This window comes from Pogoniulus pusillus, chromosome 20, assembly GCF_015220805.1.
Source record: "Pogoniulus pusillus isolate bPogPus1 chromosome 20, bPogPus1.pri, whole genome shotgun sequence".
NCBI classification, from domain to species: domain Eukaryota; kingdom Metazoa; phylum Chordata; class Aves; order Piciformes; family Lybiidae; genus Pogoniulus; species Pogoniulus pusillus.
Genome location: NC_087283.1, coordinates 22,385,028 through 22,411,667, shown reverse-complemented (window position 1 = coordinate 22,411,667; position 26,640 = coordinate 22,385,028). Strand labels below are relative to the sequence as shown.

At 63.2% G+C, this 26,640-nt stretch overlaps 1 protein-coding gene across 1 annotated transcript in view; it reads right to left on the bottom strand.

The window, feature by feature from the left end:
- HYDIN (HYDIN axonemal central pair apparatus protein) overlaps positions 1 to 26,640 on the bottom strand; it is a 197,935-nt gene that overhangs the window by 143,534 nt on the left and 27,761 nt on the right. The window contains 6 exon segments of the mRNA XM_064159820.1: positions 237 to 294; positions 2,872 to 2,996; positions 8,793 to 8,992; positions 16,940 to 17,074; positions 22,192 to 22,311; positions 24,490 to 24,672. Coding sequence (XP_064015890.1) covers positions 237 to 294; positions 2,872 to 2,996; positions 8,793 to 8,992; positions 16,940 to 17,074; positions 22,192 to 22,311; positions 24,490 to 24,672 — 821 coding nt within the window.

Genomic DNA, 26,640 nt, shown 5'->3' with positions numbered 1-26,640 from the left:
ACAGGAGGGAGCCTGGCAGGATGAGCTGGGAAGGGCACAGGAAGGAGCCTGGCAGGATGAGCTGGGCAGGGCACAGGAGGGAGCCTGGCAGGAGGTGCTGGGCAGGGCACAGGAGGGAGCCTGGCAGGAGGTGCTGGGCAGGGCAGCAAAGTCCCCAGCAGCTGCTGAATGGCATCCAGGGTGCCCTGGGCTGGTTGGCATCATAATTGCTGCTGCAGTCAGGATGCAGCTGGTACCTGGCTGGCTGGAAGATGCCCCCCGGGCACAGCAGGCAGGAGCCTTCCCTCTGCCAGCCTGCAGAGCCAGCCCCAGCAGGCTGCTGAGCAAACGAAGCCCTCTGCCAGCTGCAGCTCTGTGCCCCAGCAGCTGCTGCCTGATGCAGAAGGACAGGAGGCTAATGAGAGGGCAGCTCTGCCCCAAGGGCACCCAGGGCTGAGGGCACCTCAGCACACATCAGGGCTGGCAGTGCTGGTGGAGCAGACAAGCTGTGGCCAAGCCTGACCTGCCAGGAGAGGGGCACCACAGACACAGAATGCCAGCAGGGTGGGGGCTGAGGGCACCTCTGGAGGGGGAAGCAGAGAGTCAGAGAGCAGCTCAGGCTGGAAGGGACCCCAGAGATCATCCACTGCAACCCCTGCCATGGGCAGGGACACCTCTCAGAGGGACCTGGCCTCAAACCAGCCCCAGGGAGGAGACAGCCACAGGCAACCTGCTCCAGAGGCTCAGCACCCTCATGCTGCAGGACTCCTCCCTCACATCCAGCCCAAACCTCACCCAACCTGGCCCTAAACCAGCCCCAAGGAGCAGACAGCCCTGAGCAACCTGCTCCAGAGGCTCAGCACCCTCATGCTGCAGAACTCCTCCCTCACATCCAGCCCAAACCTCACCCAACCTGGCCTCAAACCAGCCCCAGGGAGCAGACAGCCCTGAGCAACCTGCTCCAGAGGCTCAGCACCCTCATGCTGCAGGACTCCTCCCTCAGACCCAGCCCAAACCTCACCCAACCTGGCCCTAAACCAGCCCCAGGGAGGAGACAGCCACAGGCAACCTGCTCCAGAGGCTCAGCACCCTCATGCTGCAGAGCTCCTCCCTCAGATCCAGCCCAAACCTCACCCAACCTGGCCTCAAACCAGCCCCAGGGAGGAGACAGCCACAGGCAACCTGCTCCAGAGGCTCAGCACCCTCATGCTGCAGAGCTCCTCCCTCACATCCAGCCCAAACCTCACCCAACCTGGCCCTAAACCAGCCCCAAGGAGCAGACAGCCCTGAGCAACCTGCTCCAGAGGCTCAGCACCCTCATGCTGCAGGACTCCTCCCTCACATCCAGCCCAAACCTCACCCAACCTGGCCCTAAACCAGCCCCAAGGAGCAGACAGCCACAGGCAACCTGCTCCAGAGGCTCAGCACCCTCATGCTGCAGAACTCCTCCCTCACATCCAGCCCAAACCTCACCCAACCTGGCCCTAAACCAGCCCCAGGGAGGAGACAGCCCTGAGCAACCTGCTCCAGAGGCTCAGCACCCTCATGCTGCAGGACTCCTCCCTCACATCCAGCCCAAACCTCACCCAACCTGGCCTCAAACCAGCCCCAAGGAGCAGACAGCCCTGAGCAACCTGCTCCAGAGGCTCAGCACCCTCATGCTGCAGGACTCCTCCCTCAGACCCAGCCCAAACCTCACCCAACCTGGCCCTAAACCAGCCCCAGGGAGGAGACAGCCACAGGCAACCTGCTCCAGAGGCTCAGCACCCTCATGCTGCAGGACTCCTCCCTCACATCCAGCCCAAATCTCCTCTCCTTCAGCTTCAAACCTTTCCCCCTGCTGCTCAGCAGCTCTCAGCCCTCCTGTGAGCTGTGGAGGCAAGAGAGGAGCAAGCAGGGCACCAATCATTGAATGCCAGGGGCTGGGAGGGACCTGGAAAGGGACTTTGGGCAAGGGCTGGCAGTGCCAGGAGGAGGGACAATGGCTCTGAGCTGGGAGAGGGGAGAGGAGGAAGGAATTGTTGGCAGTGAGGGTGGGCAGAGCCTGGCACAGGCTGCCCAAAGAGGCTGTGGAGCACAGAAGCACAGTAAGGGTGGGCAGAGCCTGGCACAGGCTGCCCAGGGAGGCTGTGGAGCACAGAAGCACAGTAAGGGTGGGCAGAGCCTGGCACAGGCTGCCCAGGGAGGCTGTGGAGCACAGAAGCACAGTAAGGGTGGGCAGAGCCTGGCACAGGCTGCCCAGGGAGGCTGTGGAGCACAGAAGCACAGTAAGGGTGGGCAGAGCCTGGCACAGGGTGCCCAGGGAGGCTGTGGAGCACAGAGACACAGTGAGGGTGGGGAGAGCCTGGCACAGGTTGCCCAGGGAGGTTGTGGAGCACAGAAGCACAGTAAGGGTGGGCAGAGCCTGGCACAGGGTGCCCAGGGAGGCTGTGGAGCACAGAGACACAGTGAGGGTGGGCAGAGCCTGGCACAGGCTGCCCAGGGAGGCTGTGGAGCACAGAAGCACAGTAAGGGTGGGCAGAGCCTGGCACAGGCTGCCCAGGGAGGCTGTGGAGCACAGAGACACAGTGAGGGTGGGGAGAGTCTGGCACAGGCTGCCAGGGATGCTGTGGAGCACAGAATGGGATCTTTGCTGTGATCTTTGATCCCATTCTGTGCTTCTGTGCTCCACAACCTCCCTGGAGGTGCTCAGTGCCAGGCAGGATGAGGCCCTGAGCAGCCTGTGCTGATAGGAGGTGCCCTTTGCCTCCAGCAGGGAGGTTGGCACTGGCTGAGCTCTGAAGTCCCTTCACAACCCAACCCATGCCAGGCTCCTAGGCAGGATTGTGCCCAGCGAGGGCACTGCTGGGAAGGACAAGAGAGAGCTGCTGCCAGGCAGTGCCCAGCACCCACCTGTGTCAGAGTGCAGGGTCAGGGCCCCTCGGTGCTCTCCTGTCTGCAGGGGCAGGAACTCCACAGTCACCTGCACAGCTTCACCAGCCCCGAGGGCTCCCAGGGAGGGGGCAGCAGAGAAGGGGCTGCAGGAGACAAAAGGAGAGCTCAGGGCTCGGGCAGCAGCTGAGTCCTTGCTGCTGGGATGCAGCAGCTCTGCCTTTGCTGGCAGACATCCTGGCACAGACAGCAGAGGGGACATTGTGCCACCTGTGCCACCTGCTAAGTGTGGGCAGAGATCCTAGCAGGGGTTAGGAGGGGCAGGGCCTGCCTGAGCAAGCTGAGCTGCCCTTAGGATCAGCTTCCTGCCTGCTGAGTGTGCATGGAGCCTGCCTGGAGTGCAGCAAAGCCTTTGGCACCTCTGCCACGGGCAGCTCCTGGCACAGCTGGCAGCTCCTGGCACAGCTGGCAGCTCCTGGCACAGCTGGCAGCTCCTGGCTGGGGCAGAGTCACCCTGGTATGAATCAGGAAGTGGCTGGAGGGCTGGGCACAGGCAGTGGTGGTGAATGGTGCCACATGCAGCTGGCAGCTGGCACCAGTGCTGTGCCCCAGGGAGCAGTGCAGGGCACAGGCCTGTGCAGTCTCTTCAGTGATGCTCTGGAGCAGGGCACTGAGTCCAGCAGCAGTGAGGCTGCAGGTGGCAGCAAGCCAGGAGCAGCTGTGGAGCTGTTGGAGGGCAGCAGAGCCCTGCAGAGGGACCTGGGCAGGCTGCATGGGTGGGCAGAGGCCAAGGGGATGAGAGTGAAGAAGGCCAAGGGCAGGTTGTGCACTTTGGCCACAGCAGCCCCAAGCAGCAGTGCAGGCTGGGGCCAGAGGGGCTGAGAGCAGGCAGGCAGAGAGGGCCCTGGGGGTGCTGTGAGAGAGCAGCTGCAGAGGAGGCAGCAGTGTGCCCAGGTGGGCAGCAGAGCCAGTGGCATCCTGGGCTGGCTGAGGAGCAGTGTGGGCAGCAGGAGAAGGGAGGTTCTTGTGCCCCTGTGCCCAGCCCTGCTCAGGCCAGCCCTGGAGTGCTGTGTCCAGCTGTGGGCTCCTGAATTGCAGAGAGCTGCTGAGGTGCTGGAAGGTGCTGAGAGAAGGGCAGCAAGGCTGGGGAGGGGCCTGGAGCACAGCCCTGTGAGGAGAGGCTGAGGGAGCTGGGGGGGTGCAGGCTGCAGCAGAGGAGGCTCAGGGCAGAGCTGATTGCTGCCTGCAGCTGCCTGCAGGGAGGCTGTAGCCAGGTGGGGTTGGGCTCTGGTGCCAGGCAGGCAGCAGCAGCAGAAGGGGCCCCAGGCTGAAGCTGTGTCAGGGCAGGTGTGGGCTGGCTGTGAGGAGGAAGCTGCTGGCAGAGAGAGTGATTGGCACTGGCATGGGCTGCCCAGGGAGGTGGTGGAGTGGCCGTGGCTGGAGGGGTTGGAGCCAAGGCTGGCTGGGCACTGAGTGCCATGGTGTGGTTGGTTGGGCAGGGCTGGATGCTAGGTTGGCACTGAGTGCCATGGTGTGGTTGTTTGTGCAGGGCTGGGTGCTAGGTTGGCACTGAGTGCCATGGTGTGGTTGGTTGGGCAGGGCTGGGTGCTAGGTTGGGCACTGAGTGCCATGGTGTGGTTGTTTGGGCAGGGCTGGGTGCTAGGCTGGCACTGAGTGCCATGGTGTGGTTGTTTGGGCAGGGCTGGGTGCTAGGTTGGGCACTGAGTGCCATGGTGTGGTTGGTTGGGCAGGGCTGGGTGCTAGGTTGGCACTGAGTGCCATGGTGTGGTTGGTTGGGCAGGGCTGGGTGCTAGGCTGGCACTGAGTGCCATGGTGTGGTTGGCTGGGCAGGGCTGGGTGCTAGGCTGGCAGAGCTCTTCAGCTGCCTTCTGCCAGCAAGGAGCAAACAAATCCCAGCAGAACCTGTGGCTGGGAGAGACCCTCCAGGGCAGGCCCAAGCCCTCACCCAGCAGTGCCCAGGACACCACCAGCCCATGGCCCTCAGCACCACATCTCTGGAACCCCCCCAGGGCTGAGGACTCCACCTCTGCCCTGGGCAGCCTGGGCCAGGCCTTGGCAACTGTCAAGGGGAAGAAATTGTCCTCATGGCCAACCTGAGCCTGCCCTGGGGCAGCTGGAGGCCACTGCCTCTTGTCCCATCACTTGCCCCCTGGCAGCAGAGCCCAGCCCCAGCTGGCTGCAGCCTCCTCTCAGGGAGCTGCACAGAGCAATGAGCTCTGCCTCAGCCTCCTCTGCCCCACACTGCACACCCCCAGCTCCCTCAGCTGCCCCTCCCCAGCCCTCTGCTCCAGACCCTTCCAGCTCATTGCCCTTGTCTAGGTCTTCTCCAGCTCCTCTGTGTCCTTCTTGGGTGGAGAGCCCAAATTTGAGGTGTGGTCTGCCCAGTGCCAGCCCAGGGGCACAATCCCTGCCCTGCTCCTGCTGCCCACACCACTGCTGATCCAGCCCAGGCTGCTGCTGCCCTTCTTGCCCACCTGGGCACCCCCTGGCTCCTCTTCAGCTGCTGCCACCCAGCACCCCCAGGGCCTTCTCCACCACCAGCCACTCTGGCCCAGGCCTGGAGCACTCCTGGGGTTATTATGCCCCAGAGGCAGGACCTGACAGTTTGCCCTGCTGAGCCTCCTCCTACTGCCTCCAGCCCACTGATGCAGCCTCTGCAGCCTCCAGGCCCTCCAGCAGCCCCCCTCAGCCTGCTGTCATCTGCAAAGAGAAGGCTCTGGGGGGTCAGAGGGTGCCCAAGTGCCCAGCAGCCAGCACTGGTCACAGGGCTCCAGAGGTGGGGTCAACCTCCCAGGGTCCAAAGGAGGCAGTGGTGCCCCTCAGAGGTAGGTCAGTGGGCACTGGGAGTGAGGCAGCCCCAGCAAGGTTGCAGGTGGCACCAAGCTGTGTGGTGAGGCTGGCAGCTGGAGGGAAGGATGCAGCCAGAGGGGCCTGGGCAGGCTGCAGAGCTGAGCCCAAGCCAAGCTCAGGGAGTTGAGCAAGGCCAAAGGCAAGGTCCTGCAGCTGGGGCAGGGCAGTGCCCAGCACAGAGCCAGGCTGGTGAGCAGCTGGGGCAGGGCAGTGCCCAGCACAGAGCCAGGCTGGAGAGCAGCTGGGGCAGGGCAGTGCCCAGCACAGAGCCAGGCTGGTTGAGCAGCTGGGGCAGGGCAGTGCCCAGCACAGAGCCAGGCTGGGGAGCAGCTGGGGCAGGGCAGTGCCCAGCACAGAGCCAGGCTGGCTGAGCAGCTGGGACAGGGCAGTGCCCAGCACAGAGCCAGGCTGGGGAGCAGCTGGGGCAGGGCAGTGCCCAGCACAGAGCCAGGCTGGGGAGCAGCTGGGGCAGGGCAGTGCCCAGCACAGAGCCAGGCTGGCTGAGCAGCTGGGACAGGGCAGTGCCCAGCACAGAGCCAGGCTGGCTGAGCAGTGGCTGCAGAGCAGCCTGCAGCAGAAGGCCTTGGGGGGGTCAGGGGGTGCCCAAGTGCCCAGCAGGCAGCACTGGTGGCTGCAGCCCAGAGCCAGCTGTGTGCTGGCTGCAGCCAGAGCAGGCAGAGCAGCAGCACAGGGAGGGGATTCTGCCCCTCCAATCTGCTCTGCTCAGCCCTCCCCTGCAGCACTGCCTCCAGCTCTGGGAACCCAGCACAGGAAGGGCCTGGAGCTGCTGGGCAGGGGCCAGAGGAGGCCACCGAGAGGCTGAGAGGCTGCTGGAGAAGCTCTGCTGTGGGCACAGGCTGGCAGAGTTGGGGCTGTGCAGCCTGGGGAGGAGAAGGCTGCAGGGAGAGCTGAGAGCAGCCTTGCAGTGCCTGAAGGGGCTGCAGGGGAGCTGGGGAGGGACTCTGGGCAAGAGCTTGTACAGGATGAGAGGGAATAGTTTGGAAGTGGAGCAGGGCAGAGTTAGGTTGGCATCAGGAGGGAGTTGTGCCCAGGGAGGGTGGGCAGAGCCTGGCACAGGCTGCCCAGGGAGGTGCTTGAGGCCTCATCCCTGCAGGCATCCAGGCTCAGCCTGGCTGTGTCCCTGTGCAGCCTGCTCTGGCTGGAGCTGTCCCTGCTACCTGCAGGGGGTTGCAGAGGATGCCCTCGGAGGGTCCCTTCCAGCCCAGTGCCAGCTGTGGTCCCCACCTCACCCCAGCCTCCTGCCAAGGAGCTGCAGAGAGCAGTCCTGTCCTGTGCCTCTGCATGTGCCTGTTCCCCTCCACACCCAGAGCTATTCTGGGATATCAGGAGTGGCTTTAACACAGAGGTTGAAGCTCACACTCAGCTTCAGCTGCTTAACCTCTCAATAGGTCAAGAGCAGAGGCTGAGAGAGCCCTGAGCCTGAAGCAGTGCTGAATGCCACTCTGCAAGGCTGGCACTGCCACTCCTTTCTCCTAGCACCCAAGCCACAGCTCTCAGACCTACACTTGAGGCTCTCCAGGACAGGAAAATCACTCACCCACGTCCAGGCTTGAGGTGTCCTGAGATAAGAATGAAGCACCAAGCTGTGACCTGAGGCACTCAGCACAATTGGTGACATTCAGCTGGGGGCTCACTGCCGCTGCTGATAAATGCTGAGCTCCTGCTGGGGCCCCCCCAGGCAGGGAGGAGAACTCTGCTGAAAGCTTCCCCAGATAAGCTCCACAGCTGGCACTGGGCTGGAGGGGACCCTCCAAGGGCAGCTCATCCCCCTGCAGGCAGCAGGGACACCTCGAAGCTGCCTGCAGGGACACAGCCAGGCTGAGCCTGGAGGTCTCCATCGACAGAGCCTCAAGCATCTCCCTGGGCAGCCTGTGCCAGGCTCTCCCCACCCTTCCTGGGCACAACTCCCTCCTGATGCCCAACCTAACTCTGCCCTGCTCCAGCTCCAAGCCATTGCCCTCAGCCTGTGCCCACAGCCCCTTCTGAGCAGTCCCTCCCCACTCTGCCTGCAGCTCCCCTGCAGGTACTGAACTGCAGCTCTGAGCTCCCCCTGCAGCCTTCTCCCCTCCAGGCTGCACAGCCCCAACCCTGCCAGCCTGTGCCCACAGCAGAGCTTCTCCAGCCTCTGAGCATCTCTGTGGCCTCCTCTGGACCCTCTCCAGCTGGTTCAGGTCTCTCCTGTGCTGAAGTCCCCACATCTGCCCCAGCCCTGCAGCTGAGCTCTCCCCAGAGCAGAGCAGAGGGGCAGGATCTCCTCTCTCCACCTCTGCCCACACTGCTGTGGATGCAGCCCAGGCTGCCCCTGGCCTTCTGTGCTGCCAGTGCCCACTGCTGCCTCCTGCCCAGCCTCTCCCCACCCAGCACCCCCAAAGCCTCCTCTGCAGGGCTGCTCTCAATCTCCTCACCCCCTGCCTGGGCTGATATCCAGAGGTGGTGCAGGACATTGCCCTTGGCCTTGCTGAGCCTCAGGAGGTTCTCCTCAGCCCTGTTAGGGCCTCCCAGACAGGGAGGAGAACTCTGCTGAAAGCTTCTCCAGGTATCACAGCTCCACAGCTGGCACTGGGCTGGAAGGGACCCTCCAAGGGCATCCTGTCCAACCCCCCTGCAGGCAGCAGGGACAGCTCCAGCCAGAGCAGGCTGCACAGGGACACAGCCAGCCTGAGCCTGGATGTCTCCAGGGATGTGGCCTCAAGCACCTCCCTGGGCAGCCTGTGCCAGGCTCTCCCCACCCTCCCTGGGCACAACTCCCTCCTGATGCCCAACCTAACTCTGCCCTGCTCCAGCTCCAAACCATTGCCCTCAGCCTGTGCCCACAGCCCCTTCTGAGCAGTCCCTCCCCAGCCTGCCTGCAGCTCCCCTGCAGGTGTTGCACTGCAGCTCTGAGCTCTGCCCTGCTCCAGCCTCACTCCATTCCTCCTCACCCTCTACACCTGCCTAGGGCAGAGCAGAGGGAGAGAGGAACCTCCCTGGGCACAGGCAGGTGCTGTGGCTGCTGCCTGCTGCTGCCCCAGCAGTGCAGTGCAGTGCAGAGGCTGGTGCTGAGCTCTCACCTCTGGGTGCTGATGCTGTACTGTGCCTGCTGCTCACCCACGTTGCGCAGCAGCAGAGTCCTCTGGGTGCTGTGCTTGACTGGGCAGAGGGAGAAGTTCAGCTGCTGGGGCAAGTCCAGGGCAGCCTTGGCACCCACAGCTCGGATGGGCACAGTGAACCTGTCCCCCTCGGTGACACAGAGCAGCTGGTGGCAGTAATCCTGCAGGGGAAGGAACAGCCTCAGCAGGCTGCAGCCAGCACCAGCCCCAGCTGCCAGCCATGAGCAGTCCCTGGCACCTTGGCAACCCTTCCCTCCTGCAGCACCACTGCCATGGGGCTGGCAAGGTGCAGAGCAGAGCCAACCCCTATGCCCCACCAGCCCAGATCAGAGAATCAGAGAACAAAGCTGGATGGAAGAGAGGTCGAGGCTCACCCAGCCCAACCCAGCACCCAGCCCTGCCCAAACAACCACACCATGGCACTCAGTGCCAACCCAGCACCCAGCCCTGCCCAACCAACCACACCATGGCACTCAGTGCCAACCTAGCACCCAGCCCTGCCCAAACAACCACACCATGGCACTCAGTGCCAACCCAGCACCCAGCCCTGCCCAACCAACCACACCATGGCACTCAGTGCCAACCTCGCACCCAGCCCTGCCCAAACAACCACACCATGGCACTCAGGGCCCAGCCAGCCTTGCCTCCAACCCCTCCAGCCACGGCCACTCCACCACCTCCCTGGGCAGCCCATGCCAGTGCCAATCACTCTCTCTGCCAGCAGCTTCCTCCTCACAGCCAGCCCACACCTGCCCTGACACAGCTTCAGCCTGGGGCCCCTTCTGCTGCTGCTGCCTGCCTGGCAGCAGAGCCCAACCCCACCTGGCTACAGCCTCCCTGCAGGCAGCTGCAGGCAGCAATCAGCTCTGCCCTGAGCCTCCTCTGCTGCAGCCTGCACCCCCCCCCAGCTCCCTCAGCCTCTCCTCACAGGGCTGTGCTCCAGGCCCCTCCCCAGCCTTGCTGCCCTTCTCTCAGCACCTTCCAGCACCTCAGCAGCTCTCTGCAATTCAGGAGCCCACAGCTGCACACAGCACTCCAGGGCTGGCCTGAGCAGGGCTGGGCACAGGGGCACAAGAACCTCCCTTCTCCTGCTGCCCACACTGCTCCTCAGCCAGCCCAGATGCCACTGGCTCTGCTGCCCACCTGGGCACTGCTGTCTCCTCTGCAGCTGCTCTCTCACAGCACCCCCAGGGCCCTCTCTGCCTGCCTGCTCTCAGCCCCTCTGGCCCCAGCCTGCACTGCTGCTTGGGGCTGCTGTGGCCAAAGTGCACAACCTGCCCTTGGCCTTCTTCACTCTCATCCCCTTGGCCTCTGCCCACCCATGCAGCCTGCCCAGGGCCCTCTGCAGGGCTCTGCTGCCCTCCAACAGCTCCACAGCTGCTCCTGGCTTGCTGCCATCTGCAGCCTCACTGCTGCTGGACTCAGTGCCCTGCTCCAGAGCATCACTGAAGAGACTGCACAGGTCTGTGCCCAGCACTGCTCCCTGGGGCACAGCACTGGTGCCAGCTGCCAGCTGCATGTGGCACCATTCACCACCACTCTGTACCCAGCCCTCCAGCCAGCTCCTGACCCATACCAGAGTGAATCTTCCTCAGGCCTCATCTCTTGTGAGATCTCCTCAGCAGGTTCCTGTCTGCCCTGCTCTGAGGCAGGAGCTGCAAGTGGCAGCCACCCAGACAGCCCCAGCAGAGCAAAGCCCTCACCCTCTGCTGCCTGGCAGAGCCCCCACAGCTGCCTGGCAGTCAGCAGGAGGAAGGTGACCCAAGTGCCCAGCATGCCTGCTGCAGGGAGCACCTCCAGACACGCAGCATGGGCACTGCATCCACCCCCTGTGCCCCTCTCTGGCAGGGCTAAAGCGGTTGGAGCTGAGCCTGGAGTCGTTGCCTGCTGCAGCTCCTCGGTGATGAGCTGCTAACAGCTCTGCCTCTTACCACTCACTTGCTGCCCTGACCTCTTCTCCTCACTGCTCTCAGCTCCTTGGATAACCACACAGCTGACCCAGCACGGGGAAGGCACTGGGGAGTGCTGGGGCACAGCAAAGTCCTGCCTGGCACAGCAGTGTGCCCTGCTGGGCACGAGGGACAGTGGTGCCCTGGGCTGCAGCAAGCAAAGTGTGGCCCCCAGGGCTGGGGAGGTTCTGCTGCCCTCTGCTCTGCCCTGCTGTGCCCACAGCTGCACTGCTGTGCCCAGCTCTGGGCTGCCCAGGGACAGGGACCTGCTGGAGACACCCAGGGCAGGCTGGGAGGATGCTGAAGGGCCTGGAGCATCTCTGCTGTGGAGGAAGGCTGAGAGCCCTGGGGCTGGGTAGTGTGGAGAGGAGAAGGCTGAGAGGGGACCTGAACAGTGGCTGCAAAGACCTGAGGGGTGGGTGCCAGGATAGAGGTGCCAGGATGGAGGTGCCAGGATGGAGGTGCCCAGGGACAGGCCAAGCAAGGAACTGCTGGAGGAGCCCAGGGCAGGCTGCAGAGCTGCTGAGGGGCCTGGAGCAGCTCTGGGAGCAGCAGAGGCTGAGAGCCCTGGGGCTGAGAGCCTGCAGCAGAGCAGCCCCAGAGGGCAGCTGAGCAGTGCCCAGCAAGGGCTGAAGGAGCTGTGGGGGGCAAGAGCCTGGGGCCAGACTCTGCTCAGTGGTGCCCAGGCACAGGCCAAGGGGCAGAGGGCACAAAGTGGCACCCAGGAGGCTCCATGTGAGCAGCAGGAGAAAGCTGTTTGGTGTGAGGCTGCTGGAGCCTGGAGCAGGCTGCCCAGAGAGGCTGTGGAGTCTCTGCAGAGCTTCCAACCCCCCCTGGGCACTGTGCTGCTGGGCAGGCTGCTGGGGGTGCCAGGCTGGGTGACCTCCAGAGATCCCTCCCAAGCCCACCCTGCTGGCACTCAGGCATTCCTGTGCTGCCCTCCAGGGCATTCCCCAGCCCTGCCCTCTCCCTCCCCAGCCCCACAGCTCAGCCTCTTGCTTTGCCAAAGCCTTTTTGGTGCCCACCCACCATGGTCTCCTTGGGCAGGGCTGGGTGCTAGGTTGGCACTCAGAGCCATGCTCTGCTTTCCCAGGGCTTGGTGCTAGGTTGGCACTCTGCTTGCCCAGGGCTGGGTGCTAGGTTGGCACTCAGTGCCATGCTCTGCTTGCCCAGGGCTGGGTGCTAGGTTGGCACTCAGTGCCATGCTCTGCTTGCCCAGGGCTGGGTGCTAGGTTGGCACTCAGTGCCATGCTCTGCTTGCCCAGGGCTGGGTGCTAGGTTGGCACTCAGAGCCATGCTCTGCTTGCCCAAGGCTGGGTGCTATGTTGGCACTCAGTGCCATGCTCTGCTTGCCCAGGGCTGGGTGCTAGGTTGGCACTCAGTGCCATGCTCTGCTTGCCCAGGGCTGGGTGCTAGGTTGGCACTCTGCTTGCCCAGGGCTGGGTGCTAGGTTGGCACTCAGTGCCATGCTCTGGCTGCTCAGGGCTGGGTGCTAGGTTGGCACTCAGTGCCATGCTCTGCTTGCCCAGGGCTGGGTGCTAGGTTGGCACTCAGTGCCATGCTCTGGCTGCTCAGGGCTGGGTGCTAGTTTGGCACTCAGTGCCATGCTCTGCTTGCCCAGGGCTGGGTGCTAGGTTGGCACTCAGAGCCACGCTCTGCTTGCCCAGGGCTGGGTGCTAGGTTGGCACTCAGTGCCATGCTCTGCTTGCCCAGGGCTGGGTGCTAGGTTGGCACTCAGTGCCATGCTCTGCTTGCCCAGGGCTGGGTGCTAGGTTGGCACTCAGTGCCATGCTCTGCTTGCCCAGGGCTGGGTGCTAGGTTGGCACTCAGTGCCATGCTCTGCTTGCCCAGGGCTGGGTGCTAGGTTGGCCTGGACAAGCTTGGAGCTCTCTTCCAACCTTCCAATCCCATTCTGTGCTCCTGTACTCCACACCCTCCCTGGGCAGCCTGTGCCAGTGCCTCCTCACCCTCACTCTCTTGGACATGCACAACCTCCCTGGGGGTGCTCAGTGCCATCCTCTCCCCTCCCTCACTGGAGGAAGGCTTCTTCCTGTGACACTAAGCCCAAAGCCCACCCAAGGCAGAGCAAACAACCTGCAGCAGCTCTCAGGGGAGCCTCTGCCCTTCAGCAGCTCTGAACTGGCAATTCCCTCTCCAAGCCTAAGCCCTCCCCAGGGCAGGCCTGGGGCAGCCTCTCTGCCTTTCAAGCCCCTTCAGCTCCTCAGCTGCCTGAGTGCTGCAGGCACACAAGGGCAGGGAGGATGCTCTTGGCCATGCTGCTCTCACAAAGGCACTGTGGAGCCAGCTGAAAGCTGCCTGCCTCCTGAAGCCCTGCCAGGACACCTCCACTTATCTCTCCCTGCCAGGTGCCAGGTAGGCAGAGGAAAGGATGAGAGGAGCTCAGATCAGCAAAGGGATGAAGAGAGAGAAAGAGGTGAGGGAGGAAAAAAGAGCTTTCAGCAACTGGAGGCACCTGCGGGATGGATCTCTGCCTTCCTCCACAGCAGAGATGCTCCAGGCCCTTCAGCATCCTCCCAGCCTGCCCTGGGTGTCTCCAGCAGGTCCCTGCCTCTGGCCCTGGGCAGCCCAGAGCTGGGCACAGCAGTGCAGCTGTGGGCACAGCAGGGCAGAGCAGAAGGCAGCAGAACCTCCCCAGCCCTGGGGGCCACACTTTGCTTGCTGCAGCCCAGGTCCACTCCCTGCCCCAGCAGGGCACCCACAGCAGCCTGCCCAGCAGCACAGTGCCCAGGGGGGGGTTGGAAGCTCTGCAGAGACTCCACAGCCTCTCTGGGCAGCCTGCTCCAGGCTCCAGCAGCCTCACACCAAACAGCTTTCTCCTCCTGCTCACATGGAGCCTCCTGGGTGCCACTTTGTGCCCACTGCCCCTTGGCCTGTGCCTGGGCACCACTGAGCAGAGTCTGGCCCCAGGCTCTTGCCCCCCACAGCTCCTTCAGCCCTTGCTGGGCACTGCTCAGCTGCCCTCTGGGGCTGCTCTGCTGCAGGCTCTCAGCCCCAGGGCTCTCAGCCTCTGCTGCTGCCAGAGCTGCTCCAGGCCCCTCAGCAGCTCTGCAGCCTGCCCTGGCCTCTCCCCAGCACTTCTCTGTCTCTCTGCAGCTGGGCAGAAACCCAGACCTGGGGCTAGGACTGCAGATCTGCTCTCACCAGGGCAGAGTAAAGGCTCAGGACCCTCTCCTTTGCCTGCAGGCCACACTCCTCTGAATGCACCCCAGGACCCTACTGGCCTTGTGGGCCCCCAGGGCAGTTTCTTGTCCCTCCAGCACTCCCAGGTCCTTCTCCATGGAGCTGCCTTGCAGCTGCTCCCCTGTGCCTGTGCTGGTGCACAGCACTGCTGAGCTCATTGCTCCAAGGCAGCCTCCAGGAGTTCATTTGCCCAGGTTGGCTCTGGCTGCCCCCTCCCTGGAGATGTTCCAGGCCAGGTTGGATGAGCACCTTGGGCTGGTGGGAGGTGTCCCTGCCCATGGCACTGGATGATCCCAGGGTCCCTTCCATCCCATTCAGCCTGGAGGTGAGGAGGAAGTTGCTGAGCAGGAGAGTGGTGAGAGGCTGGAATGGGTTGCCCAGGGAGGGGGTTGAGGCCCCATGGCTGGAGGTGTTTGAGGCCAGGCTGGCTGAGGCTGTGTGCAGCCTGCTCTAGGGTAGGGTGTCCCTGGGCATGGCAGGGGTTGGCACTGCCTGCTCCTTGTGCTCCCTTCCAGCCCTGCCTGGTTCTGTGATCCCAGCTCATTCCATCAGCCCCTGCAGTCCTTCCCCAAGTGCCACAAGAGGCTCAGGCTTTGCAGGGCACACTGATGCCCCTCAGCTGCCATTGGTTGGTACTCACTCGTGTTCACTGGGGGGGTGGAAGAGGTAAGCTGGTGCCAGGGAGGGCAGAGTGCTGCTCTGTGAGGGTGGAGAGGCAGCAGAGTGCCAAGTGAACCTCCCCAGGAACAGAAGCAGCCTGAGATAACCCCACAGGGGCACTCGTGGGCAGTGCTTTGTCCCTCCTCTTGCCCTTGACCTGGGGAGTGTTTGGAGCAGGAGCTGTGCCAGGCAGAGCTCCTCTGTGCAGCATCAGCCACACTCCAGCAGCTCCTGCTGGCCTGGGCTGAGTGCTCCCTGCAGGGCATGGGGAGGGAGGGGTTGGAGACCTTCAGCACTGTCAGGGCTCTGTGCAGGTGCAAGGCCTGGGCTGGGCTGGGTGGCAGTGAGGCAGTGGAGTGCCCAGCTCAGCTGCAGGCACCTTGGCAGCCTGGCCAGAAGTGCAGGTGCAAGGTCTGGACTGGGTGGCAGTGAGGCAGGGAAGCATTCAGGGCTGCAGCTCAGCTGCAGGTGCTTTGGCAGCCTGGCCAGATGTGCAGGTGCAAGGTCTGGACTGGGCTGGGTGGCAGTGAGTCAGTGGAGTGCCCAGCTCAGCTGCAGGTGCCTTGGCAGCCTGGCCAGATGTGCAGGTGCAAGGTCTGGGCTGGGTGGCAGTGAGGCAGTGGAGTGCCCAGCTCAGCTGCAGGCACCTTGGCAGCCTGGCCAGAGAGGTTTCAGGTTCCCCTGGGCACTGCCACCCCGAGGCTGTCAGCCCTGGCAAGAGCAGTGAACAGTTCCAGAGCTGCTTTCCAACCCCCCCCAGCCCTGGATGCTGCTAAGCAGAACCTTCCTGGTGCAAGGCAACTGAGGGCTTCCGAGGTGGTGCTCTGCTGCCTGCCTCCTGTGCCCAGCAGGAGCTCTGCCCGGGCTGCCTTTGGCTGCTCCCAGCAGCAGGGCACTGCTCAGCAGCCTCCTGCCCCCCTCTGCCAGGGAGCACAGCAACAGCCACGGACAGGGAGTGGAAAGCAGCAGCTCCAGAGGCTGCCCCAGCACAGGCTCTCACCCTGGAAGCCATCAGAGGCTGCAGGAGGTGTTCACAGAATCATCAGAGAACCCCAAACATCCCATAATATCAGGGGCTGGAGGGCACCTCCACAGCTCTGCCAGAGCAGGGCACACAGCAGCACTGCCAGGCAGGCTTTGAGTAGCTGCAGAGGGAGACTCCACAGCCCCCCTGGGCAGCCTGTGCCAGGCCTCTGCCACCCTCCCAGGGGGAAAATTCCTCCTCCTGCTCCCATGCAGCTTCCTCTGCCTCAGCTCCCACCCAGTGCCCCTTGTGCTGGGCACCCCCAGCAGAGCCTGGCTGCAGCCTGCTGCCCCTCAGCTGCCCACACTGATAGCCACTGCTGAGCTCCCCTCTCAGGCTGCTCTCTGCCAGCCCCCAGCCCCCCCGGGCTCTGCTCCTGGCAGAGCTGTTCCATGCCCTGCAGCACCTCTGTGGCTCTCTGCTGGGCTCTCTCCAGCAGTTCTCTGTCCCTCCTGAACTGGGGGGGGGCAGAGCTGGGCCCAGGAGTGCAGCTGTGGCCTCAGCAGGGCAGAGCAGAGGGGCAGGAGAAGCTCTCTGCACCTGCTGCCCACAGCCCTTCTGACCCAGCCCAGGTGGCACTGCCCCCCCTGGCCCCCGGAGCACACTGCTGGCTCATGGGCACCCTCCCACCCAGCAGGGCCCCCAGGTCCTGTTCCCCTTCACCAGCTCAGTGCCAGCCTCTCCTGCTCCCTGGGGCTGTTCTTGCCCAGGTGCCAGCCTCTCCCCTTGCCCTTCTGTCACTCCATTTCCCCCTGCCCACCCCTCCAGCCTGGCTGAACGCCAGCACAGCCTCCTGCTGTGGCAGCCACTGCACCCAGCTGGGTGCCATCGGCTGGCAGTGCCCTCGGGCAGGTCGTTGATGAATGTATTGAACAGAAGTGGTGCCAGGACTGACCCCTGGGGGACCTCACTGGTTACAGGCCCCCAGCTGGGCTGCATCCACAAAGCCCAGAGAGGAAAGCAAGGACCTTTAAGCAGGCACTCAGCCAGCCTGGCACCTTGGTACCTCCCAGGAGGTATGGCTGATGCTGCTGTGCCCCCAGGTCTTGTTCTCCTTCACCCTCAAGCTGGTTCCAAGCATCCTGACACACCTAAGTGCCCCCCAGCCAGGGGAGCATCCTCTTGCCCACGGCAAGGAGCTCCTCCCAGCCTCACACCCCCTGAGTCCAGGGCAGCTGCTCCAAGCCCACCTCATGTGCCCTGCTCTGCCTCCAGCCCTGCAGGGTCGCCTTGCACTGAAGGCCACCAAGCTGCTGAGCCCCCCCAAGCCTCACCTTGTTCTCCTCAGGGGTGAAGAGGACATGGAAAGTGGAGAACATGCCAGGGGCTACCTTCTGGCACACATCCTTGGGGCTCAGCACCCTGAAGTAAGGAGAACTCTCCAAGGTCACCTTCACCTGCCGAGGAACCTGCAGGGAAGGCAAGAAATGAGGATTCTGCCACTGCTGGAAACGTGAGGAGGAGCAACTGCCCCTGCCCAGCTGCCATCCTTCCCAGAGCACCTTCCCAGAGCACCTTCAGCTCTGCAGGGACATGCACAGAGGGCAGGGAGTGGGTTCAGATTCCTTCTGCTTGGATCAAAGAGCTCTGGGACAGAGGAATGTGAAGCTGGCAGGCTGGGCTGGAGGCTGCCAGGCTGAGAGCTGGGCAGAGAGGGACCTGGGGAGGTCCAGCAGGGATCAGTGCAGAGTCCTGCACCTGGGGAGGGATGAGACCTGCAGCAGCACAGGCTGGGAGGTGCCTGCTGGAGAGCAGCCCCAAGGAGAGGGACCTGGGAGTGTCCTGCTGGGCACCGAGTTCTGGCACAGCAATGTGCCCTGGGGGCCAGGAAGGCCAATGGGGCCCTGGGGGGCATTGAGAGTGTGGGCAGCAGATGGAGGGTGCCCTTCTCTCAGGGCACTTCTCTTGCTGCTCCTCCACCTGCAGCATCCCCAACAGCTTCTGCTGTGCCCTGAATCCCCTCTCAGGGCACTTCTCTTGCTGCTCCTCCTCCTGCAGCATCCCCAACAGCTTCTGCTGTGCCCTGGATCCCCTCTCAGGGCACTTCTCTTGCTGCTCCTCCACCTGCAGCATCCCCAGCAGCTTCTGCTGTGCCCTGGATCCCCTCTCAGGACACTTCTCTTGCTGCTCCTCCTCCTGCAGCATCCCCAACAGCTTCTGCTGTGCCCTGAATCCCCTCTCAGGGCACTTCTCTTGCTGCTCCTCCTCCTGCAGCATCCCCAACAGCTTCTGCTGTGCCCTGGATCCCCTCTCAGGGCACTTCTCTTGCTGCTCCTCCTGCAGCATCCCCAACAGCTTCTGCTGTGCCCTGGATCCCCTCTCAGGGCACTTCTCTTGCTGCTCCTCCACCTGCAGCATCCCCAGCAGCTTCTGCTGTGCCCTGGATCCCCTCTCAGGACACTTCTCTTGCTGCTCCTCCTCCTGCAGCATCCCCAACAGCTTCTGCTGTGCCCTGGATCCCCTCTCAGGGCACTTCTCTTGCTGCTCCTCCACCTGCAGCACCCCAGCAGCTTCTGCTGTGCCCTGGATCCCCTCTCAGGACACTTCTCTTGCTGCTCCTCCACCTGCAGCATCCCCAACAGCTTCTGCTGTGCCTTGGATCCCCTCTCAGGGCACTTCTCTTGCTGCTCCTCCACCTGCAGCATCCCCAACAGCTTCTGCTGTGCCTTGGATCCCCTCTCAGGGCACTTCTCTTGCTGCTCCTCCACCTGCAGCACCCCCAGCAGCTTCTGCTGTCTCCTGAATCCCCTCTCAGGGCACTTCTCTTGCTGCTCCTCCTCCTGCAGCATCCCCAACAGCTTCTGCTGTGCCCTGGATCCCCTCTCAGGGCACTTCTCTTGCTGCTCCTCCACCTGCAGCATCCCCAACAGCTTCTGCTGTGCCCTGGATCCCCTCTCAGGACACTTCTCTTGCTGCTCCTCCTCCTGCAGCATCCCCAACAGCTTCTGCTGTGCCCTGGATCCCCTCTCAGGGCACTTCTCTTGCTGCTCCTCCACCTGCAGCACCCCAGCAGCTTCTGCTGTGCCCTGGATCCCCTCTCAGGGCACTTCTCTTGCTGCTCCTCCACCTGCAGCATCCCCAACAGCTTCTGCTGTGCCCTGGATCCCCTCTCAGGGCACTTCTCTTGCTGCTCCTCCACCTGCAGCATCCCCAACAGCTTCTGCTGTGCCTTGGATCCCCTCTCAGGGCACTTCTCTTGCTGCTCCTCCACCTGCAGCACCCCCAGCAGCTTCTGCTGTCTCCTGAATCCCCTCTCAGGGCACTTCTATTGCTGCTCCTCCTCCTGCAGCATCCCCAACAGCTTCTGCTGTGCCCTGAATCCCCTCTCAGGGCACTTCTCTTGCTGCTCCTCCTGCAGCATCCCCAACAGCTTCTGCTGTGCCTTGGATCCCCTCTCAGGGCACTTCTCTTGCTGCTCCTCCACCTGCAGCATCCCCAACAGCTTCTGCTGTGCCCTGGATCCCCTCTCAGGGCACTTCTCTTGCTGCTCCTCCTCCTGCAGCATCCCCAACAGCTTCTGCTGTGCCCTGGATCCCCTCTCAGGGCACTTCTCTTGCTGCTCCTCCACCTGCAGCATCCCCAACAGCTTCTGCTGTGCCCTGGATCCCCTCTCAGGGCACTTCTCTTGCTGCTCCTCCACCTGCAGCATCCCCAACAGCTTCTGCTGTGCCCTGGATCCCCTCTCAGGGCACTTCTCTTGCTGCTCCTCCACCTGCAGCACCCCAGCAGCTTCTGCTGTCTCCTGAATCCCCTCTCAGGGCACTTCTCTTGCTGCTCCTCCACCTGCAGCATCCCCAACAGCTTCTGCTGTGCTCTGGATCCCCTCTCAGGACACTTCTCTTGCTGCTCCTCCACCTGCAGCATCCCCAACAGCTTCTGCTGTGCCTTGGATCCCCTCTCAGGGCACTTCTCTTGCTGCTCCTTCTGCAGCATCCCCAACAGCTTCTGCTGTGCCCTGGATCCCCTCTCAGGGCACTTCTCTTGCTGCTCCTCCACCTGCAGCATCCCCAGCAGCTTCTGCTGTGCCCTGGATCCCCTCTCAGGGCACTTCTCTTGCTGCTCCTCCACCTGCAGCACCCCAGCAGCTTCTGCTGTGCCCTGGATCCCCTCTCAGGGCACTTCTCTTGCTGCTCCTCCACCTGCAGCATCCCCAACAGCTTCTGCTGTGCCCTGGATCCTCTCTCAGGGCACTTCTCTTGCTGCTCCTCCTCCTGCAGCATCCCCAACAGCTTCTGCTGTGCCCTTGCTCCTGCCCAGAGGCAGGTTTGGGGAGGGGGTTCCTTCCCCTGCCCTTGTGCAGGCTTCCTCTGCCTTCCCACCTGCTCTCCTGCCCTGCACACCCCCTAGCAGAGCAGCAGCTTTCAGGACACCTTCCTGTGGCTTCCCTTCCTCTGCCTCCAGCACTGCTCCCTGTCAGGAGAAAGCCTTTGTGTGTGCTCAGTGTCCTCTCCTTCCCACCCTGCTCCTCACCTCCCTCCTGCCTCTTCCCTCCAGCTTGCTCTGGGCCCCTGCCTGACTCCAGCAAACCTTTCCCCAGGTGGAATCCAAAAGGTTTCATTTTCTCCCCCTCCCCCCAGTTACAGAGGAACAAAAAGTGCTGACATTTGGCAGCATTTCCCTGCTCCACTTCCTGGGGGAAGCTCAAACTGCTCAGCAGCTTTGCAACCTGGAGACCTTCAAGAGGTCACTGCTCTGGGTGTGCTGTGGCTCTGCAGAGGCAAAGCAGAGAGCCAGGGAGGCTTACAGAGGCCTCAGCAGGACTGCATTCAGCTTGGCAGGAGCCTCAGGTGGCACCTAAAGGCCTTCCACTGCTCCTGCTCCATCAGCCTGTTCCACTGCTGCTTCAAAACAGCTTCAGGGCCACTCCATAGGACTTCTTCCAGCATTAAGTGGAGAAGACAACCCCTGAGCCTTGTCAGTGAGCTGCACAAGCAGCTGAGCAGGCTGTGAGGGACAGAGGTGCCCTGCCAGAAACCAAGACTGAGCAAGGAGCCATCAGCATTGAGTCCAGCAGCAGTGAGGCTGCAGATGGCAGCAAGCCAGGAGCAGCTGTGGAGCTGTTGGAGGGCAGCAGAGCCCTGCAGAGGGACCTGGGCAGGCTGCATGGGTGGGCAGAGGCCAAGGGGATGAGAGTGAAGAAGGCCAAGGGCAGGTTGTGCACTTTGGCCACAGCAGCCCCAAGCAGCAGTGCAGGCTGGGGCCAGAGGGGCTGAGAGCAGGCAGGCAGAGAGGGCCCTGGGGGTGCTGTGAGAGAGCAGCTGCAGAGGAGGCAGCAGTGTGCCCAGGTGGGCAGCAGAGCCAGTGGCAGCCTGGGCTGGCTGAGGAGCAGTGTGGGCAGCAGGAGAAGGGAGGTTCTTGTGCCCCTGTGCCCAGCCCTGCTCAGGCCAGCCCTGGAGTGCTGTGTCCAGCTGTGGGCTCCTGAATTGCAGAGAGCTGCTGAGGTGCTGGAAGGTGCTGAGAGAAGGGCAGCAAGGCTGGGGAGGGGCCTGGAGCACAGCCCTGTGAGGAGAGGCTGAGGGAGCTGGGGGGGTGCAGCCTGCAGCAGAGGAGGCTCAGGGCAGAGCTGATTGCTGCCTGCAGCTGCCTGCAGGGAGGCTGTAGCCAGGTGGGGTTGGGCTCTGGTGCCAGGCAGGCAGCAGCAGCAGAAGGGGCCCCAGGCTGAAGCTGTGTCAGGGCAGGTGTGGGCTGGCTGTGAGGAGGAAGCTGCTGGCAGAGAGAGTGATTGGCACTGGCATGGGCTGCCCAGGGAGGTGGTGGAGTGGCCGTGGCTGGAGGGGTTGGAGCCAAGGCTGGCTGGGCACTGAGTGCCATGGTGTGGTTGGTTGGGCAGGGCTGGGTGCTAGGTTGGGCACTGAGTGCCATGGTGTGGTTGTTTGGGCAGGGCTGGGTGCTAGGTTGGCACTGAGTGCCATGGTGTGGTTGGTTGGGCAGGGCTGGGTGCTAGGTTGGCACTGAGTGCCATGGTGTGGTTGGTTGGGCAGGGCTGGGTGCTAGGTTGGCACTGAGTGCCATGGTGTGGTTGGTTGGGCAGGGCTGGGTGCTAGGTTGGCACTGAGTGCCATGCTCTGGTTGCCTGGGCAGGGCTGGGTGCCAGGCTGGGCTGGCAGAGCCTGCAGCTCTCTCCCAGGCTTGGCTCTCTGGTTCCCTGCTCTATGCTGTGGTGCTCACTGGAGGCAGAGCAGGAGAGCAGCTCAGAGCTTTGAAGGCCTCAGTGCTGCCACCACTGCTGGGCTCCCAGGGAGGAGGCTGCTGCCCAGAGCAGCTCCTCTGGGCCAGCAGCCAGCAGCACATGGCCACAACCAGCCCCCAGAACGGGACCCTCTGCCCAGAGAGGCTCTGGAGTCTCTGCAGGCTCCCACACCCCTCCCTGGGTGCATTCCTGCCTGACCTGCCCTGGGTGACCCTGCTCAGGCAGCTGGGGGTTGGATGATCTCCAGAGGTCCCTTCCAAGCCCTGTGAGCCCAGGAGCAGAGCTGGAGCACCCTGCAGGCCCGGGGGGTGCCCGCCCGGGGGGTGCAGCCCTCACCTTGTCCCTGTTGCGCAGGAGCAGAGGCGCTCGGTGGAGCCGGTGCGGGACGCAGCCCTGGAACAGCACCTCCGGAGGGACAGGCTCAAAGCAGCTCCTGCCCAGCCCAGCCGAGGGGAGCTGCGGAGAGCAGGCAGAGGTTGCAGCGCCGGCAGGAGGAGCCCTGAGCCAGCAGCCTGGGATGCTCCGCAGGGACCGCTCCCAGCACACCGCAGCTGCTGCGCAGGGCGCAGGGCTCCGGGCTGGGCTGAGCAGCCCCAAGCTAAGCAGCTCTCTGCTGCTGCTTCTGCAGGCTGCCCTCTCCAGCAAGCATGGCAGAGCTCTGCGCTGGGCACACGGCTGCAGGGCACTCCCTGACACAGCAAGGAGCACTCGCAGAGGGCATGGAGCCCACGCAGCTAGAGCAGGCTGCACGGGAACCAGCTCAGGGATGGGCTTTGCTCTGAGGACACACAGCCCCACGCAGCCCCACGCAGCTTTGGGCATCTAAAGCCCAGCTACAAGCCGAGGTCCTGCTGCTGGGTCAGGCCAAGCCCAGGCACCAATCCAGGCTGGCTGCAGAGAGCAGCCCTGCAGGAAGGGCCTTGGGGGTGTTGGGTGCTGAGCAGCTGCCAGCAGTGCCCTCAGGCTTAGAGGTGGCCTGGCAGGGCTGGGGCAAGGCTTGGGCTCGGTGGTCCTACAGATCTGCTGGCACTGAAATGGGTCTGGGGTGGATGGAGTGAGTGAGGAGAAGCTGCCCAGGTGCCAGCAGTGCCCTCCTGCAGCCCAGCAGGCAGCTGTGTGCTGGCTGCAGCCAGAGCAGGGTGGGCAGAAGGGCAGGAGAGGGCATTGTGCCCCTGGGGTCGGCTCAGACCTCACCTCCACTCCTGCCTGCAGCTCTGCTGGCCCCAGCACAAGCAGGGCACAGAGGAGGGCACAGAGGTGGTGCCAGGGCTGGAGCAGCTCTGCTGTGGGCACTGCTGAGGGAGCTGGGGGGGTGCAGCCTGCAGAGGAGAAGGCTCCAGGGGCAGCTCAGAGCTGCTGCCAGGGCCTGAAGGGAGCCTGCAGGGAGGCTGCAGAGAGCCTTTGGCTGAGGGGGGCTGAGGCAGGCCAAGGGGCAATGGTTTGGAGCTGAGGCAGAGCAGGCTGAGAGTGGAGCTGGGGCAGGAGCTGTGCAGTGTGAGGGTGGTGAGAGCCTGGCACAGGCTGCCCAGGGAGGCTGTGGAGCACAGAATGGGATCTTTGCTGTGATCTTTGCTGTGATCTTTGATCCCATTCTGTGCTCCATCACCTCCCTGGAGGTGTTCCAGGCCAGGCTGGATGAGGCTGTGGCCACCAAGCCTGGCTGAGAGGTGTCCCTGCCCATGGCAGAGAGGTTGGAGAAGGAGATCTGTGAGGTTGCTGCCAACCTGAGCCATGCTCTGATTCTGTGTCCCCAGCCTTGCTGCTGGGAGGGCAGAGCAGCTGCTGAGGTTGGTGCTGCTGCTCTTGCAGCTGGGTTCTCAGCACTCCTCCTGGCACAGCTTCTGCCACCCTCATCAAACCCTGAAGGGGCCTCTCAGTGCCTCCCATTTTTGCTCTGGAGCCTTCTGATTGGCACTGGCATGGGCTGCCCAGGGAGGTGGTGGAGTGGACGTGCCTAGAGGGGTTGAAGCCAAGGCTGGCTGGGCACTGAGTGCCATGGTGTGGTTGGCTGGGCAGGGCTGGGTGCTAGGTTGGCACTGAGTGCCATGGTGTGGGTGTTTGGGCAGGGCTGGGTGCTAGGTTGGCACTGAGTGCCAGGGTCTGGTTGGTTGGGCAGGGCTGGGTGCTAGGTTGGCACTGAGTGCCATGGTGTGGTTGGCTGGGCAGGGCTGGGTGCTAGGTTGGCACTGAGTGCCATGGTGTGGTTGGCTGGGCAGGGCTGGGTGCTAGGTTGGCACTGAGTGCCATGGTGTGGTTGGCTGGGCAGGGCTGGGTGCTAGGTTGGGCACTGAGTGCCATGGTGTGTTTGGTTGGGCAGGGCTGGGTGCTAGGTTGGCACTGAGTGCCATGGTGTGGTTGGTTGGGCAGGGCTGGGTGCTAGGTTGGCAGTGAGTGCCATGGTGTGGTTGGTTGGGCAGGGCTGGGTGCTAGGTTGGCACTGAGTGCCATGGTGTGGTTGTTTGGGCAGGGCTGGGTGCTAGGTTGGCACTGAGCGCCATGGTGTGGTTGGTTGGGCAGGGCTGGGTGCTAGGTTGGCAGTGAGTGCCATGCTCTGGTTAGTTGCACAGGGCTGGGTGCCAGGTTGGACTAGCTGAGCTTGGAGCTCTCTGCCAGCCTGCCTCACTGTGAGTGTACCTTTGGGTGGGAGGCAGCACTGATGCCTGGCAGCTGTGGAACCAGGGGCAGCCTCCTCTCCTCAGGCTTGTTTGGCTTCTGGATGATCCGGGGCAGCTTCACCTCCTGAGTGCCAGGCAGGCTCTGATCCATTGGCACAGACAGGGAGGAGGAGAAGGAGGAGGAGGAGGTGGAGGCAGTCAGCTGAAAAACACAAGAGCAGCCTGAGCCAGGGAAAGGCCTCTGCTGAGAAAAGCTTTTCTTGTTCAAGTGCCACTGATGAATAATTTGTGGTCACAGCTACTAGGACAGGCCTGGAAGTGTCCCAGGAGTTACCTGCTGCAGCATTTAGCAGCAGAGCATTGATGATGTAGAGCAGAAGACACAAGCCCCAGCCAAGGGCTCTGTCCCACGAGCTCCTGCCTGATGGGATGGGACCTGGCTGGGGACTGCTGCTCCCCAGGCATTTGTTCCCTCTTCAGTGTTGCTGGATGGAAGCAGGGAGCAGGGGAAGAGCATCAGAGAAGGACTCAGCCCTGCTCAGGCCAGCCCTGGAGTGCTGTGTCCAGCTGTGGGCTCCTGAATTGCAGAGAGCTGCTGAGGTGCTGGAAGGTGCTGAGAGAAGGGCAGCAAGGCTGGGGAGGGGCCTGGAGCACAGCCCTGTGAGGAGAGGCTGAGGGAGCTGGGGGGGTGCAGGCTGCAGCAGAGGAGGCTCAGGGCAGAGCTGATTGCTGCCTGCAGCTGCATGCAGGGAGGCTGTAGCCAGGTGGGGTTGGGCTCTGGTGCCAGGCAGGCAGCAGCAGCAGAAGGGGCCCCAGGCTGAAGCTGTGGCAGGGCAGGTGTGGGCTGGCTGTGAGGAGGAAGCTGCTGGCAGAGAGAGTGATTGGCACTGGCATGGGCTGCCCAGGGAGGTGGTGGAGTGGCTGTGGCTGGAGGGGTTTGAGGCAAGGCTGGCTGGGCACTGAGTGCTATGGTGTGGTTGTTTGGGCAGGGCTGGGTGCTAGGTTGGCACTGAGTGCCATGGTGTGGTTGGTTGGGCAGGGCTGGGTGCTAGGTTGGCACTGAGTGCCATGGTGTGGTTGGTTTGGGCAGGGCTGGGTGCTAGGTTGGCACTGAGTGCCATGGTGTGGTTGGTTGGGCAGGGCTGGGTGCTAGGTTGGCACTGAGTGCCATGGTGTGGTTGGTTGGGCAGGACTGGGTGCTAGGTTGGCACTGAGTGCCATGGTGTGGTTGGTTGGGCAGGGCTGGGTGCTAGGTTGGCACTGAGTGCCATGGTGTGGTTGGTTGGGCAGGGCTGGGTGCTAGGTTGGCACTGAGTGCCATGGTGTGGTTGGTTGGGCAGGGCTGGGTGCTAGGTTGGCACTGAGTGCCATGGTGTGGTTGGTTGGGCAGGGCTGTAGCCAGGTGGGGTTGGGCTCTGGTGCCAGGCAGGCAGCAGCAGCAGAAGGGGCCCCAGGCTGAAGCTGTGGCAGGGCAGGTGTGGGCTGGCTGTGAGGAGGAAGCTGTTGGAGCCAGTGCAGAGGAGGCCACCAAGATGCTGAGAGGGCTGCAGCAGCTCTGCTCTGAGCACAGGCTGAGAGAGTTTGGGGCTCTGCAGCCTGGAGAGAAGGCTTGGAGGAGACCTTGGAGTGGCCTTGCAGGAGCTGAAGGAGGCTACAGGAGGGCTGGGAATGAGAGGAAGAGGAGGAATGGGTTTGAAGTGGCAGAGGGGAGATTGGAAGAGGATGTGAGGGAAGAAGTGAGGGTGGTGAGACACTGGCACAGGTTGCCCAGGGAGGTTGGGCAGCACAGAAGCACAGAATGGGACCAAAGATCCCATTCTGTGCTTCTGTGCTCCCCAACCTCCCTGGAGGTGCTCAGGACCAGGCTGGATGAGGCCCTGAGCAGCCTGTGCTGGTGAGAGGTGCCCCTGCCCATGGCAGGAGGGTTGGCACTGGCTGAGCTTTGAGCTCCCTTCCAACCTAAGCCATTCTGTGATTCTATGATCACAGAACCACAGACTCAGGATGCCATTGGCTCTCCTGGCCACCTGGGCAGCACACAGCCCATCTCCCACTGCACCGAGGTAGCCACCACCACCAGAAGGAGGGCAGCAAAGAGGTGGGGAGGTGGTGCCCAGCTTCATACTGCTGCTGGACCAGAGAGGAGGGACACAGCAGGAATGTCAGCCCC